The sequence below is a fragment of the Microtus oregoni genome, unplaced genomic scaffold (genome assembly GCF_018167655.1).
Source record: "Microtus oregoni isolate MIOR12 unplaced genomic scaffold, Mior012 000012F_ref0000307, whole genome shotgun sequence".
In the NCBI taxonomy this organism is placed as follows: Eukaryota; Metazoa; Chordata; class Mammalia; order Rodentia; family Cricetidae; genus Microtus; species Microtus oregoni.
Window position 1 is genome coordinate 51,213,506 of NW_024543071.1, and position 16,215 is coordinate 51,229,720.

The window sequence follows — 16,215 nt, forward strand, 5'->3', positions numbered from 1 at the left end:
TTGTGGCTTTCAGTAACACAGGCCAAGGTGCCTATTAGCATATCAACCTCTAAACTGGCCTCCGGACACCCACAGTCCCCGCTCACAAGCACGCCTTACTTTACACTTTACGGAGTCTTCCTTGCTGACCTACCTTGTCCCTTGAACCTCTCTAGCCTAGGGGCTTTGCTTCCCTTTCCTCCAGCTTCGATTCTTAGATAACCCTGCCATTTTGACCACAGGCTCTCTTGGTCCTCTTTGCCCTCTTGGTTCTCTCTCCTCCCCTCCCCTCCCTTCCCCTTCTCTCCTCTCCTCTCTTCTCCCCCCCCCCCCTTTCTTTCTCTTGGCTAAGTTCATTCTCTCCCTGCTCTGGCCTCTTCCAGACTCCTCTGACTGTTCTCTTCCTCTTATCTACAATAAAAACTTTCTCCTCAACCATATTTTGGAGTCATCACGTCCTCACTGTCATACAATTTGCTATTGTTCCATTTTTAGGGCTAGAAAATAGAATTGAAGGTTCCTTAGCCCACCACCAGGAAGATTCCCCCCCCCCCCCACTTACAAAGGCACGCACAGCAAGAGATTAAAGAACCTTCCCTTCTGTGGTCCTTAGGGCCCTCTCTGAAATAATGGCTTTCCATATCTCTAATCCTAAAATCAATAATCGAATTTCCCCCAAAGCAGGGTTCTACTGTTTTCTACAGCCTGAAAGCTAAAAATGACTTCGAAGCTTTTCTGTCCTTTTTTGAGAATGGTCTCACTGTAGATTATTGGCTGGTATGGAAATTACCATACAGATGAGGCTGGCCTCAAACTTGAGGTGATCTTCCTGCCTCTTTGGTGATTTCTGTTCTTAAATGGTTGAGGAGAAATGGAAGAATAACATAGGAAAAAAAGTCTCTCAAAGTCACTCCGGTGTTCATACATTATTAGTGGATACAGGCTAGTTCACTTGGTAAATTCAATTGAGGGCCGCTCTCCTGATACAGTGGCAGACAGAGCTCAGGAATTGAGATCGAGACGGAGGCCTACAACACCTAAAAGGTTTATTTTTTAATCATTTAGAGACAAAGTTTAGTCACTTTTCTTCTATGGAGTTGGTCCCCAAACCTTTTCCATAATGGCAGATGTAAAGAACACCCATGAGTAACTGGGATTCTATTTTAGCTTTGCTAGTTTGACTCTCAGTTTGAAGAAGTCTGGCGTGGTAAATCCTGTCTCAAGAAAGGGTTGTGGGATGTGAAACGTGAACTGCAGAAGTCGCTCAGTTGGTCCAGTTTTTGCCCTTCCTGGGTTCGTTCCCAAACATAACATAACCGAGTGTGGTGGTCTGTGCCTATAATTCCAGAGTCCGGGAGGTGTAGGCAGAGAATCAGGTATTCAAGGCCATCCTCTGCTAGACCACCTCCAGGCTAGCCTGGGCTATGGGAGACAAACTGAGCGTGGGCAGAGACTTCAGGACCTCTGTGAGTTCAAGGCCAGCCTTAGTGAATTACAGAACAACCAAAGATACACAGAAAAACAAAAACCAAATCAGGCAATGGTGGTGTATGCCTTTAATCCCAGCACTCTGCAGAGCCAGAACAGGCTTCAAAGCTACACAGAGAAACCCTGTCTCAAAAAACAAAACAAAAAAAAGAAAGAAAAAAACTGAGTATGCACCTTTAATCCTTGCACTAGGCAGGCGGAACCAGGCAGATCTCTCTGAAATGGACACCACCCTGCTCTGTAGAGCAAGTTCCAGGATGCAGCTGCATAGAGAAATCCAGTCTTGAAAAAAAAAATAAAACAACAATGGGGGCTGGAGAGATGGCTCAGCGGTTAAGAGCATTGCCTGCTCTTCCAAAGGTCCTGAGTTCAATTCCCAGCAACCACATGGTGGCTCACAACCATCTGTAATGAGGCCTGCAGGAAGAATACTGTATACATAATAAACAAATAAATATTTAAAAAAAAAAATAAAAAAAAAAAAATAAAAAAAAAAAAATAAAACAACAACAAAAAATGAACAAATTTCCTTGAAGCAAGCATGAGCAAAAATCCTTGTCTGTGACAGACCTGGCTTCCTCTTAGCTCTTGGTGGCCTCAGCAAATCATCTTGAGCGAGGGAGCTCACAATTAAGGATGGTCTCAAAGGTAGACAAGGTTGGCCTTGAACTCCTAATCTTCTGCTGTGTGTGCAGGTAGTTCAGGCGTGCTCCGCCAGGCTCACCAGGAGATTCTGTTTTGTTTTACTGTTTTGTCAGGTGTTGCTTTTTTTTTTTTGTTCTGTTTTGTTGTTGTTTGTTTTTAGTACAGGAGATTGAGCTCAGGTCCTTGAGCTAAGCAAACACTCCCACTGAGCTGTGCTCCCCCTACACCTTTCTTATGTTTACTTCTCTCCACTTTTCTGTTAGAGTGGCAGCAGGGCAGCCCATTCTTTAAGTGGAAGGGGCTTCACAGAGTCTCCAAGAGAACTGGGGAACTCTGTAGAGGCCCTACTCAAAGAGACAGATCAATGGGGACAGCTATTATGAAAATATCTGTGGTGTGACTCAGAAGATCTATTTGTCCTTGACAGGCTTGAGCAGCCCCACACTCATCGAATGTTTTTTTAACAAATGATAGGAACAGGTGGACAAAATCCGGGTTAGGAATGGCGTTCAATTGGTAGAGCACTTGTTTAGTGAGCATGCAAGAAGTTCTGGGTTCAAACCTCATTGTTACATGACACGGTGTGACACACGTTTAATCCCAGCACTCAGGAGCAGAAACAGATCTCAGTGAGTTTGAAGCCAGCCTGGTCTACAAAGTGAGTTACAGGACAGTCAGGTCTGTTACACAGAGAAAAACCAGAAAAATAAGAAGTTCTGGGTTCAAACCTCATTGTTACATGATTTGTAATTCCAGCCCTGAGAGGTAGAGGCAGAAGGGTCAGAAATTCAAGGTCATCCACTCTCTGCAACAAGTATAGGCTACCTGAGACCTTTTCTTGGGGGGAAAAATTAACATCTGCAATCCCAGCAATTGGGAGAGTAAGGCAAAAGGATGGCTGTAAATTCAAGGCCAACCTGGGCTAAATAGCTCTAGGTAAGCCTGGGCTATAGAGTGAAAAAATCCCATACTGGTTGTCCTATGCCTTTGATCCCAGAATTTGGGAGGCAGAGGCAAGTGGTACTCTGTGGAAGCTGGCGGAAGCTGGCCTGGGTTACACCAAGAGTTCCAGGAAAACCAAGGCTAAGTAGAGATACCCTATCTTAAACAAACAAACAAACAAGTTGGCTGTGTACAGGACACAGTGGCACACACCTTTAATCCCAGCACTCAGGAGGAGAAACAGATAGATCTCAGTGAGTTTGAGGCCAACCTGGTTTACAAAGTGAGTTCCAGGACAGTCAGGTCTGTTACACAGAGAAAAACCAGAAAAATAAGCAAACAAATAAGTTGTAAAGAATGGCCAAAATATCCCCTGTGAATGAGGAACAGATGAGTGTAAACCGTGCTGTGTTCAGAAGGAACCTGGGTCCCCTGCAAGAGCAGACATCTTACATGCACTCTCAGGAAATTCTTTCTCGGTAATTTCCCCTCGGTCTAACAGAATAAAGCTGGATAGATCTGAAAAAAAAAAAAAAAGAATGGCCAAAATGTTAAAGGATCACCCACAAAATCTAAGCAGTGAGTTCCAAGACAGCTGGGATAACACAGACACAGCACAACTAAAGAGATGTGCCACGCGGTGGTGGCGCACGCCTTTAATCCCAGCACTCGGGAGGCAGAGGCAGGCAGATCTCTGTGAGTACGAGACCAGCCTGGTCTACAAGAGTTAGTTCCAGGACAGGCTCCAAAACCACAGAGAAACCCTGTCTGGAAAAACAAAAACAAAACAAAAACAAAAACACCCAACAACTAGAGAGATATAAATAAATATAATGAAACTTTGCTAATAAGAGATAGTTGGGTGGTGGTGGCATATGCCTTTAATCCCAGCACTTAGGAGGTAGAGGCAGGTGGATCTCTGTGAGTTCAAGGCCAGCCTGGTCTACAGAGCAAGTTCCAGGACAGGCTTCAAAGCTACACAGAGAAACCCTGTCTGGAAAAATAAAGAAAAAAAAAAAAAGCTGGGTGGTGGTGGCACACCTCTTTAATCTCAGCACTCGAGGGACAGAGACAGGTGAATTTTCTGTGAATTCGAAGCCAGCCTGATCTACAGAGCTAGTTCCAAGACAGGCTCCAAAACTACAAAGAAACCCTGTCTCAAAAACCAAACAAAGAATAAGAAGAAACTTTTCAATTTTCAATCTTTCAATGCCTGTTTGAAATTTAATCCAAATTCCACTTGTAAAGCAAAGGACGCGGCAGCTCAGCAGTGAGCCCTGGCAGTAGCAGGCCCCCTGCCCTATCCCCAGGGCCACTTTGTCCAGTAGCATTACCCCACCTTGTCCCCACCCTGCCTAGTCAGTCTAGTCTGAAGAACCAGCACAGAGGGTCTGTGGAGGGTCCTAAAGCCAGCTGGTGCCTGATCCTGCTTTGGATGACAGACTGTGCCCCCCATGGGCCAGTCTCCTGTCTGGGCCTCTGGGTCTTGGTCTGGCATCTTAAGAGGCTCTGTGCATCTGACTTTCTGAGCCTCAGAGGTGGGCCAAGTAGTGGTTTAGAGGTTCCTGTTCTGCCTGGCAGATGAAGAGCAAAGGGAGTACTGGCTGGGTCTCCATTTATGCGGTCCTAGATTTCAGCTCAACTGAACTGTTGGCTTCAACCCAGGCTTCTGTTCTTTGTTGCTCCACGGGTGGGCACGCCCTGGGGACATAGGCTTCTGCAGCACTAGGTCAACACCAGGGGACAAAGCTAGGTGGGGCTATCCCAGTTCCCCTGACCCCACTGTCCAGACACATTGCTTTCTCTCCTCCTGTTCAGCATGGACCAGTTAGTCACTTGGGAAAAATTTTGGGGTGAAGACCTCACATCCCACAGTCATTGTAGGGAACAGCGTGTTAGAGTCCTGGTACTATAAAGGGGGTCCAGGTCTGCAGGCTGAGAACTTTTGGCCAGAGTGCCAAACTCTTAGAATATACCTGAGTCTTAGATACCCAGCATTGGTGTTTTTATCAAGAACGCTGACTCTCCAGGGCACATCTTGGAGCCAGAGGAGGTTGCCTTAGGGTGGGGGCAACTCCAGGGTGGTACTTCTGCCCTCATGCTTTGCCATCCCAGGGCTGGCCCTTTAAACTACAGACCATGATGTCACCATAGACAGCAAGTGACAGGAGGGGCACTGCAGGCCCGAAAGATGGACTACATTTCCCAGGACCCTCTCGTGAACCACACCCCTCCCAGCAGGCGCAAAAGCAAAGCAGACGATTAACCACTCCAACGCCGGTTTCAAGAGTTTTTAAAAGTATCTGGCTTCATTCTGGGCTGAGTATGGGCCTCCTTTGGGGTTGGCCTGAGGCATATATAGCACAGACCAAACTGTGGGCCTGGTACATCATGCTAGGCCTGTGTTCGGCCACAGTTCTGGCATTAGAAGTTTCCAACCCCAGAATCCTCTTCTTTCCCTATACAGTGTTCCTTCCAGAATTCGGGAGTCCAGCTCTGAGCTGGACTCCGTCCCACTGTGCTTGCAGGTTTTAAAAGCCTCAGCTCTGTCCCGGGAGCGCAGAGTCTGTCCCCAGGGTTACCCGTGATGTCTGGTCGCTCCCTTTAAGCAGGGCGCGGACTACATTTCCCAGCAGCCCCTAGGCCTCCCTGACGCAGCCCCCCCAGAGGAGGGGAGGTACGGGCCGGGAGGGGGGGAGGTGACTTGATGTCATCCTGAGCAGCTGGGCGGCGGGTGCCGGTGCGCAGCGAGCCGGGGCTCCCGCTGCGCTGCACCGCGCGGGTCTGAGTCGCGAGATAGCTGCCGAGGATCGCGTGCTACTGGGGTCTAGCCCAGAGCCCGCCGAGCGCCCGGCCCCTTCTGGGGCTGAGCTGGGGGCATGCTCCAGCACCCCCAGAGCCCGGGAGCGAACCCAGGAGCGCCGCCGCCCAGCCCCAGCGCCCCGAGCGGCGGAATCGCCGCTAAGGACCCTTGAACCGCCGCCCCCTCCTCCGAGTCGGCCTCTAGGGGTCCGCGACCAAAGTCTGGGTTTCTGAGAAGTGAGTGTGTACCCTACTACCACCATGAGGTTTGGAGATCAGGAAGGAGCGGGATGCAGGGAGAGATGCTAGAGTCTGAAAGGGGGTGCATGAGAACAGGACCCTTATTTTCGTGTGAGTGCACCGGGACGGAAGGCATTAGTGGAGCAGGGGCGTCCCACTGCTCTAAGGAGCTGGAGATACTAAACTGAGTCCCCATCCTGAGTAGAAGCCGTAGGCCGTATTTGGGGAGGGGCTACTTTGGAGCTTGGGTCTGGAAGAAGGGAGGGACATACGTGCACTCTTGTTTGGGGGTCTAGCAAGGGGAATGAGGGAAAAGAAGTGAGAGGATCGGAGCAGCACACGGGCTGTCTCCGGAAAAGAACCTACCTGCTCTCTGTGTCTCTCCTGCTGACCTTTCTAACCTGACTTCTCAGAAGAGCCAGCGTGGGAACCTGACTGGACTCTTCTGGACCCCCAGGAAAGACTTGAGCCATTGCCTTCTTACCTTGCCTGTCCCCCCCAGGACTGGGCAGTTGCCAAAGGCCCTGGGGGGGTCAGGACTGTGTTTGTGCCCCCCTACAACACGCTGGTCAGGATGGATCCCAGTTAGTGGCCTCACTCAGCTTCCTCAAGACCCACAAGGAGCCCCCCAGGCTCTGAAAGGTTGACTGCTGCTCACTGGCCATGGAGACAAAGCTGCCCCCTGCGAGCACCCCCACAAGCCCCTCCTCCCCAGGGCTGTCTCCAGTGCCCCCCCCAGACAAGGTTGACGGCTTCTCCCGCCGGTCCCTCCGCAGGGCTCGGCCCCGCCGTTCACACAGCTCTTCTCAATTCCGCTATCAGAGCAACCAGCAAGAGCTCACTCCGCTGCCCCTTCTCAAAGGTGAGCTGTTGCTATCTGCCAAGGTACCTGAGCCTAGAAGGAAGCAAGGTAGGGGAGGACCGAGGGAGAAACAGCCGTCAGGTAGAGTTTGGATACCCTTTTAGCCTGGGAATTCCATTGGAACTGACCCCTCAGTCTCCAGCCCTCTGCTGACGCATGGCCTGACTGGCCTGTCATCTCTGGAGGTGGGGCATCTGGAAGTGGTGCCAGGGGCAGGCAAGGGCCAAGGGTGGGGCACACAGCCTACATTTCAGGAGGCTCGTATCAGCAGCAGCCAGCTGCCTAGGTCTTGGGGTAGGTGCTTGGCGTGATTCCCTGTGACATAACCCCAACGTCACTCCTGCCCCGCTTTCCACTTCTGGCTGATAAATCCATGTGCCACCCAGGAGTGAGGCAGTGGATGTTTGGGGGAATGACTGTGTATCTAGAGCTTGTGGTCTTGCTTTAAAGTGATGAAGTCTCTGATCATGGATTAGAAAAGATGACCACCTTCCTACCCCATCCTCCCAGGCGTGAAGGATGGCACTAGAATTGTTGTTAGATGTTCCAGAGTTACCCTGGATCGGGGCAGCTGAAACTGCTTGGAAAGTCAGCCTGAGGGATGAGACCCACTCCTGTCCAGAGCCCTGACGGCTGTGGTCCAGGCTCAGTCTCCCCGTCCCTCCCCGCAGATGTGCCAGCCTCTGAGTTGCATGAGTTGCTGAGCCGGAAACTGGCCCAGTGTGGGGTGATGTTTGACTTCTTGGACTGTGTGGCTGACCTCAAGGGGAAGGAGGTGAAGCGTGCGGCCCTCAACGAACTAGTGGAATGTGTGGGGAGCACCCGGGGTGTCCTCATTGAGCCTGTCTACCCAGACATCATCCGCATGGTAAGCACTGTCCAGCCTCAGGGGACAAGAATCCTATCCATCCACCACTAGGCCCCCTGTGGGAAGAATTAATGTCTGCTCTTCAGCTTGTCCTCAAGGGCCATGCTTCCATCTCCACTGAGCCCCACTGAGCCCAGCACCCACTCAGGAGTCCCTTTCCCTGCTGTCCCTGCACCTGTGTGAGCTGGGCCTGGGTACCTATCCTTCGAGCCACTTGTCTCCCCTGGCCTGACTCCGGCATATGAGTTAAACTCTTTGGCCCTAAATGCCTGGGATTTCATTGCTTTCAACCTCACCGTCCCACCATATCCATCTGGAGATGTGGCAAGCCACCCCTGGGTCCCCAGCCCCTGGCTTAAGGTTTTCATGAACGTGGTGTTTAGGTGAGGACTGTCCAGAGGAGTAGGTTGCTTGCTGGGGAGTAGGTCAGTCCAGGAGAACTGGATGAGGAAAGGGTTGGTGGTAAAACTCAATGCATGGCCTCAAGTTTAAGTCCCATGAGTCTGTGTACTTGAAAAGTGCTTGGCCTGGCGCTACATGCCTATAATCCTAGCTACAGAGGAGGCTGAGGCAGGATGGTCATAAGGTCATTGCCTGCCTGGGATATAGAGAACTCTGAGAGTTCCCCAAACTTCTCCCTCCAAGGTCTCATCCTTAAAGAACCCTGACTTGCCCCCCTAGATATCAATAAATATCTTTCGGACCCTGCCACCCAGTGAGAACCCTGAATTTGACCCTGAAGAGGATGAGCCCAACCTTGAGCCTTCGTGGCCACATCTACAGGTGTGAAGGGCTGGGGAGCAGGGGTCTGCATTTCAGAGAGGGTTGTGGGGGGAGATTGTATAGATGTATAGATGCTGACTGTTGGCTGCGAGGAAAGTCGATCAGGCTGTAACTAAGTGCACCTTTTGGTCTGTCTCCAACCTCCAGCTGGTATACGAGTTTTTCCTGCGTTTCTTGGAGAGTCCAGACTTCCAGCCCTCTGTGGCCAAGAGATATGTGGATCAAAAGTTTGTCCTGATGGTGACTTGGGGAGCTCAGGCTGGGTGGTACCATACGGCAGGCACAGGCTATCTGGGGGTCATGGGAAAAACAGGGGTTGACATCTGGACTTATTTACTCTAACCCTGGGTCCTACAGCTGCTGGAGCTATTTGACAGCGAGGACCCTCGGGAACGTGAGTACCTCAAGACCATTTTGCATCGGGTGTATGGCAAGTTCCTGGGTCTCCGGGCCTACATTCGCAAGCAGTGCACCCACATCTTCCTCCGGTGAGTGGCTGTTGCCTCTCAGCAGAGAACTGGGAGGGAGGCAGGAAAGGAGGGACCTGCTGGGACTACCAGGCTGTGTGGGCTATATGTTTACCAAGGTCTGTCTCTGCAAAGTAGTACTGATGATGCGATGCCTGTGACAGCAGTGGAGAATTGAGTTTTATTTCCATTTTACAGATGAGCAAATAGAGGGCAAGTAAGAATATAGGAAAGCAGAGGTCAGTTAAGTGTTTAGAGGGATGAGGGCAGCCCAGTTGAATGTAGGGTCTAGATCTTCTGATCGTATCAGGTCTTCTACAAACGCTACTTAGCACCATATCCGCTGGGTGGTGGGAGCCCCTGTGACCTTGTGGTTGAGACTATGGTTGTGTATTTGAGTTTGGTTCATGTATTTGGGTGAAATCGGGCAAATCCTTGAAGTTCTCGGCTTGCTTCATTCTTTGAAGTGGGCACAGCGCCTGTGCTGATGCGGGGCCGTTCTCTAGATGAAGCCAGCTGGGGCCTCCAAAGCATCTGGCAGAGCTGCTAGCCTGAGGTGGGGCCTCTGAAACACTAGCTGTTGTTTCTAGTGATAAAACAGAGAAGATGTGCCCTGTTCTCTAGGAGCTCACAGTCCATTAGCTTCCCCACTTATTAACCTGGAGGCGAGTAGCCTTTAGCTGGAGTCTCAGCTTCATCTCTGTAATGGCTTTCATATGCCCTGCCTCCCAGGGGGATTTGGGGAATTACAGTGCTGGGTGGAGGTGTTTGTCATTGCTTTGGTTGACTGCGTGAAGGTTGAAGGTTCTAGGCTGGGTGCCTGCTGGCTGGGCATCAGGTAAGAACCGCTGGGGACTGGAAGAAATGAGCTGGGACTGACAGTGGCAGAGGCGGCTGGACTGGGAAAGACGTTCTGCCTGTGGGTGAGGACTCAGAGGGGCCTGGTTTGGGGCACCAGAAAGGGTGCACTACTGTGGGTTGGGGAGGGCTGGACAGCTGTGCAGGGTGAGTCAGGCTGGGAGAGCTGGACCTGTCCCAACGCTCCCACCCTCTAGAGTCTTCTCCTCTCCGGCAGGTTCATCTATGAGCTGGAGCACTTCAATGGTGTGGCCGAACTGCTGGAGATCTTAGGAAGGTAATTGCTTTGGCTGGAGTTGGGGTCCCCCCTGTAGGAAGGACTGGGGCCTGATTGGCTGAGTCCTGCTCCCCTCCTCTCCACTCCAAAGCATCATCAATGGCTTTGCGCTGCCCCTGAAGACTGAGCACAAGCAGTTTCTGGTTCGAGTCCTGATTCCCTTGCACTCTGTCAAGTCGCTTTCTGTTTTTCATGCCCAGGTGAGCCCCAAACCTATCCCTGAAGTAGCAGCTGCTGCTGACATTCAGGGCTGCCTGTGGGGCTGGGAAGTCAGATTGGCATTCGCTGCATCCTCTTACCCCCGAGTCTCTAATTCAGTCTCCCTCTACTTGAGAGCTGACCTCAGACACCAGCTCTGTGCTGCTGGGCACTCAGGAGCTTGGTGCCTTGAAGTCCAAAGCAGCAGTAAGTGCCCAGTGAACAAGAGTGTGAAGGCAGTAATGAGCAGGTGCCTGGCACGCTGTCCTGGGCAGCTAGTTCTTGGCTCCTCTTCCTTCCTGATCTTGGCTCCCTCTTTCCATCCTGGCCCTGCAGCTGGCATACTGTGTGGTGCAGTTCCTGGAGAAGGATGCCACTTTGACCGAGCATGTGAGTACCTTGGAGGGAAGGTGGGCTCCTCACTCTTCGGGTCTGACTCCTCCTCCACCCTACAGGTTATCCGGGGGCTCCTCAAATACTGGCCTAAAACCTGCACCCAGAAGGAGGTATGAAGGGCTCTCCCAACCCTGAGAGTGGGTGGGAGGGCTCGGCTTCCAGAAGGCAAGCAGGTCATGCTTTAGGGGAATGTGAGCTGCTGCCCTGCCCTCTCCCCAGGTGATGTTCCTGGGGGAGATGGAAGAAATTCTTGATGTCATCGAGCCCTCCCAGTTTGTGAAGATCCAGGAGCCCCTCTTCAAGCAGGTGGCTCGCTGTGTCTCCAGCCCCCATTTCCAGGTATGTGACAAAGGCAAGTGGGTCAGGGCAGGGGCACAGCCTGGCAAAGTTTCAAAGTTAGTCTAACATAGTCTTCTCTCCCCTCAGCTTCTCTTCCAGCCTTAGCGACCTGATAATAGGCAGATGCTGGCCTTAGGGTCACGAGACCTAGGGCCAAACCTCAGATCTGTATTCCACTAGTTGAGAGGCCTTGGGGAATCATTTCTGAGTCTTAAGTGGGTTTCCTTGATCAAAAATGGGGCAACAATAGTCATTCATAGTGTAGTGACCGGAACTCATAGTGGTAAACACAGCAGGGAAACTGAGGCAAAGTGGGCTGCAGGACTGTTGGTCCCTTTCTTTTCTTGGTAACCTTAGATGTCACTGGCCCCACTTTCTGGCCAGAAGGCTCAGTCCCCACGCTAGACTAGACTCACTGTTAGGAGCCATGACCTGGTGGGAGCTGATTCTTCTCACGATGGCTCTGGTGTTTCACTTTGAAAACACCTTGAAGTACAGGAACTCATTTCCTCCTGACAACAGCTGTGGCGATGGGTATTCTTAGCCCCACTCACACAGCAGACAGCTGAGGCTGAGGAGCTGCATGGCTCACCAAGGCCGCACACGTGCAGTGGGCTCTGGAGGAGTCGGAACTGCGGTGTTGACTGAAGCCATGCTTTCTCTCCTCCATTTGTTTCCTCCAATGGGTTAGATAAGCCCGTGGGATGGGGTGTGGAGGTCGGAGGATCCGGGTTTGGGGGGAAGGCTGAAAGATAGACCATTACCAGGCCCTCTCTCCTGCTTCACTTGTCCAGGTTGCAGAGCGGGCTCTGTATTTCTGGAATAATGAGTACATCCTGAGCCTCATTGAGGACAACTGCCACACTGTGCTGCCTGCGGTATTTGGGACCCTCTACCAAGTGTCCAAGGAGCACTGGAACCCGTGAGTGCCCAAGCCTGTGCCCTTGAAGTCAGGCACCACAGCTAGTCCAGCCCCCAGGGCCATTCCTAGCTGGACAGAGAGCAAATGTCAGGATACCAAAGGGCGGTAAAAGGGCATGGAAATGGGCAGTGTTCAGGGACCAGGGACGAGCAGCATGGTATTTCATTCACCTCCGTAATACCTCTCCTTGGCAATCAGAACCATCGTTTCGCTGATCTACAATGTACTCAAGACTTTCATGGAGATGAATGGGAAGCTGTTTGATGAGCTTACGGCCTCCTACAAGCTGGAGAAACAGCAGTGAGTACAGGGTCAGAGGCTGGCCACCAGGGAGGGACATCAGACCATCCCAGTGTGGTCAGCTTCACCCTGTTTCCAGAGGGGCTGCCCACTGACTGCTCTGACTCCCTGTACCAATGCCTCAGGGCAGCTCACAGCCTAATTTTTCCTCCTTTCTCTCCTCACCTCCCCTCTAAGCCGAGGTGCCCCATGGAGTCCTAGTCACTTTACAGTGGGGTGGCCATGAGGGAGGTTAGACTGTTGGCAGTCCAGGAGAGGAAGAGTTGCCTCACCCTCTCTCCCCAGGGAGCAGCAGAAAGCCCAGGAACGACAGGAACTATGGCGAGGTTTGGAGGAGCTGCAGCTACGACGGCTACAGGGGACGCAAGGGGCCAAGGAAGCCCCCCTTCCTCGGCCTACACCCCAGGTGGCTGCCAGTGGGGGTCAGAGCTAGACAAATCTAGGAGAAGCTAAACCCAGAGCTATCAGCCCTTCCATCCCTTCTGCCTAGGGGCCCAGTGAGGTCCACACCTCCCCGTGGCCTTGCCAGAGTGGTTCTAGGACTCCCTGCCAGCCCCATGGGAATAGCTTTCATGGAGGGGAGACAAGAATGCAAGTTGGTAGTCTTGGCAGGCAGAACTCTCAGGCCTTTGTGGCAAGATTCTGGCAAGACTAGACCAGGGCAAGTGTGCAACTGGGAAGCTGCCATCAGGGATCCTCCTCTGCCCTATACAGCTGGGTTCCCATCTCTGCTCCTGGCCTGGGACATGGGCACTCAGCACCTGGCCAGGGCCTTCCTCATTCCCACCATGGGGGCACGGTCTATTTATTCTGCCCAGCTCACCCTCAACAAGACACTGTCCAGGGACATTCTCCTCTCCTCTCTCCCTTGCCCTGTACTTTCTTGTCCCCTTTTTATTTATTGGGCAGGGGGAGGGGTGAGGGCACAGGCAAGAAGAGATTCACATTGTCCTGGGGTGAGGGGGGGGTTACAGTAATCATGGTCTGCTCCCTTCACCTGGCTAGGGGGCAGACTTAATAAAGAGCGAAACTCAAGCATTGCTTGCTTTATTGAGGGCAGGGGTGAAGGACAGCGTAGCAATGAGACTGCTTATAGACCAGGTAAAAGGAGATCATAGTCACTGACTCTAAGGAGGGGCAGAGCTGAAGTTGCCCCTTCATTGGAGAGATCCATAGCATACGGTGTCAGGACTGGAGCCTGAGCCATTCAGGCACTAGTAGCGGGAGAGGCGGCACATATCACACTGGCAGGCCCTGGCAGTGAAGATCTCAAGCTCCCCCTGCTGGTTCCCCACGCAGTCCAGCCACACCTTCACCTGTTGGAGGAACCCAAATTTGTTCCCATTCCTTCCCACCCCGGGTCCCCACCCTCACGACCCCATCAGGCCCAGGTCCCTCACCTTTTTTAGCCTGCTAATAGTGCAGCACTGGGAGATAGAGGTGACATTGTGTCGGTAGCCACTGGCCACCAGCACGGAGTAGCGGGAAGGGAAGGCGCTGGACTCACAGTGTCCTACACAGGCCTGTGCTACATGGGAGCCCTGGCAGGTGCCATGGCGGTCACTTCGCACTGTTACATTGAAGGCTGGAAGGAGAGGAAAAAAGGCTGTGAAGACTGCTGGCTGGGGTCTATCTGCAGCTCTGGGACACCTCTGCTCTTGCCCCAATCCACTCTCCCTAGCAGAGTTACTCACGGTGCAAGTGGCAGCCTGGGATGGCTGCCTCCCGACAACGGCCTTCAATGACTGCCAGGACCAGCAGGCAGAAGAGCAGGACACGCGGTGCCATGGGCATCTGAGAAGGAGTGGGTGGGTGGGGGAGGTCTCTGAAGATGTGCCTCTGCCAACAGGCCGGGCTGCTGGGTCTTCTGACTGGTGAAGTGTGCCTGGGTGGTGCTGTCTGTTCTGCCTGGTTTTGGCGGGAATATATGGGGTGTTTGCCACTCTGCCTGGACCACTCCGAAAGGGTATGAGTGGCCATTTCAGGATGGGACTTTCTATTGTGTGCAGATTTTCCCTGGAATGCCCCATACCATCTGGGTACAAATCTCTTCCCTGCTCCATGTGACCCCCAACCCTCCAGCTCTCCCCGGCTTTAGCAGCTCACCAGCTTCAGCAGAAACAGCAGACTCCCAGTACCTCCTGTTGGTCTCCAAACTGGTACTGGTTCTCCAGGCTTTTATTTGCCGTGTTTTAGAGCCCCGCCTTCCTGGAGATCAGTTTTCAGGCCCCTCCTAGTCTGAGGCCTCAGCGGCGCAGTCCCACCTGGGGATCAGGGTCTGACTCTGTTGACATTTCCCTTTCCCAGAAGGCTGTCTAGGGTAGAGTACTAGAGGAGCTGAGGCAAGCTCAGAAGTGGCCCAGGGTGACGTGTGCAGCTGGGTTCTCTTCCCACCAAGCTTGGGCAGGACTCTTCCCTGATCAGCCAGCCATTCTTCGTCTAAAAACTACGACCCTCAGTTCTGTTGCCTAGATGCCTTTTAGTGATGCAAAGTAATGGGATTAAAAAAATAACCTTTTTTTTTTTCTTAAAACACAATCTCATGCATTCCAGAAGCAACTTTGAACTTCTGATCCTTCTGCCTCTACCTCCCAAGTCCTGGAATAACAGGCATGAGCCACCACATCCAGTTTATGTTGTTCTAGGGTCAAATCCAGGGCTTTGTGGATGCTAGGGAGGCACTCCACCAAGGGAGTTACATCCCCATCCCAAGAACAAGATTCTTTTTTTCAAGGGGTGTCCCACGTGTAGGGTCACCTAAGTTGTGCTTGGTGGCAGACTAGGGGTAGGTTCATGTCAGTCTGCCAGTGACTTGTGAATGCTTTCTCCTCATGTGGCCAGCTGCAGAGTGAATTCTGAGCTAGAGTCTCCCTAGTCCCTGGAACAACAGGGAGTAGACTCCAATCTCAGCAAATCGGTGGTGTTCAGCTCTGGTTGTAGAGGAGAGGCTACCTACTAAACAGCACATTCAAATACCCTGTTGTCTATCCGTGGTGGTGAATGACACCTGGGACAAGGCTGTGACATGCTGAGGGTTGTGGATGCAGTTCAGTGGCAGAGCACTAGCCTAGCAGCTTGAGGCTTTGGATTCCATCCATTTTTAGCACCATAAAGAACATTAACAAGCCAGGTGGTGGTGGTGGCAGGCTCAGAAGGCAGAGGCAGGTGGATTTCTGAGTTCAAGGCCAGCCTATTCTACAGAGTGAGTTCTAGGAGGCGCAGAGCTACACAGAGAAAACTGTCTTGGGAAGGATGGACAAATGAAACAAAACAACCCAAACCAAATAAACAAAACAAAAAATCCCAAACCACAATAAAAAAAAAAGCAAAACAAAAGAAACCCAAAACAAAACACAGTAACAAAGACCTTAGCTGAGTTGGAAAGGGCCCAGCTCAGAAAGCCTACAGTTGTTGTAGGAGCTCCTTTCAGCCCACTACCACACTGACCTGGTTCAGAATAGGGCAGTCCACAGCCTGCCAGAACTCAAGAGATACTTGGAGATTTCAAATCCTACCTTTTTTTTTTTTTTTGGTTTTTTCGAGACAAGGTTTCTCTGTGGTTTTGGAGCCTGTCCTGGAACTAGCTCTTGTAGACCAGGCTGGTCTCGAACTCACAGAGATCCGCCTGCCTCTGCCTCCCGAGTGCTGGGATTACAGGCGTGCGCCACCACCGCCCGGCTCAAATCCTACCTTTTATTTTCTAGATGAGAAGAAAGGGCCTCAGAGGTCCTTTGGTAAGCTGGTCCCAGTCAGTATGGGCACTCAGGTCTCCAGGCTTTGGAGCTGTGCCCTTCAAGAATATCTTTCAAATTATGTTTGGAATGGTAGGACAAAGGTGTAAACGGAATT

General features: G+C 51.9%; 2 protein-coding genes across 2 annotated transcripts; one reads left to right on the forward strand and one right to left on the reverse strand.

Annotated features, from left to right (window-relative positions):
• The first annotated feature begins 5,748 nt into the window (after window positions 1-5,748).
• Ppp2r5b (protein phosphatase 2 regulatory subunit B'beta) lies at window positions 5,749-13,401 on the forward strand. The gene is made up of 14 exons (XM_041661405.1): window positions 5,749-6,093; window positions 6,510-6,958; window positions 7,630-7,826; window positions 8,508-8,609; window positions 8,757-8,849; window positions 8,967-9,097; window positions 10,152-10,211; window positions 10,303-10,411; window positions 10,746-10,799; window positions 10,865-10,915; window positions 11,025-11,144; window positions 11,939-12,066; window positions 12,265-12,366; window positions 12,652-13,401. The coding sequence occupies exons 2-14, from the start codon at window positions 6,760-6,762 to the stop codon at window positions 12,797-12,799; spliced, it is 1,494 nt and encodes a 497-aa protein (XP_041517339.1). The 5' UTR covers window positions 5,749-6,093; window positions 6,510-6,759; the 3' UTR covers window positions 12,800-13,401.
• Window positions 13,402-13,580: 179 nt separating this feature from the next.
• On the reverse strand, window positions 13,581-14,495 carry Gpha2 (glycoprotein hormone subunit alpha 2). The gene is made up of 4 exons (XM_041661406.1): window positions 14,473-14,495; window positions 14,061-14,160; window positions 13,767-13,951; window positions 13,581-13,682 (listed from the first exon to the last, which is right to left on the reverse strand). The coding sequence occupies exons 2-4, from the start codon at window positions 14,158-14,160 to the stop codon at window positions 13,581-13,583; spliced, it is 387 nt and encodes a 128-aa protein (XP_041517340.1). The 5' UTR covers window positions 14,473-14,495.
• Between the last annotated feature and the right edge of the window lie 1,720 nt (window positions 14,496-16,215).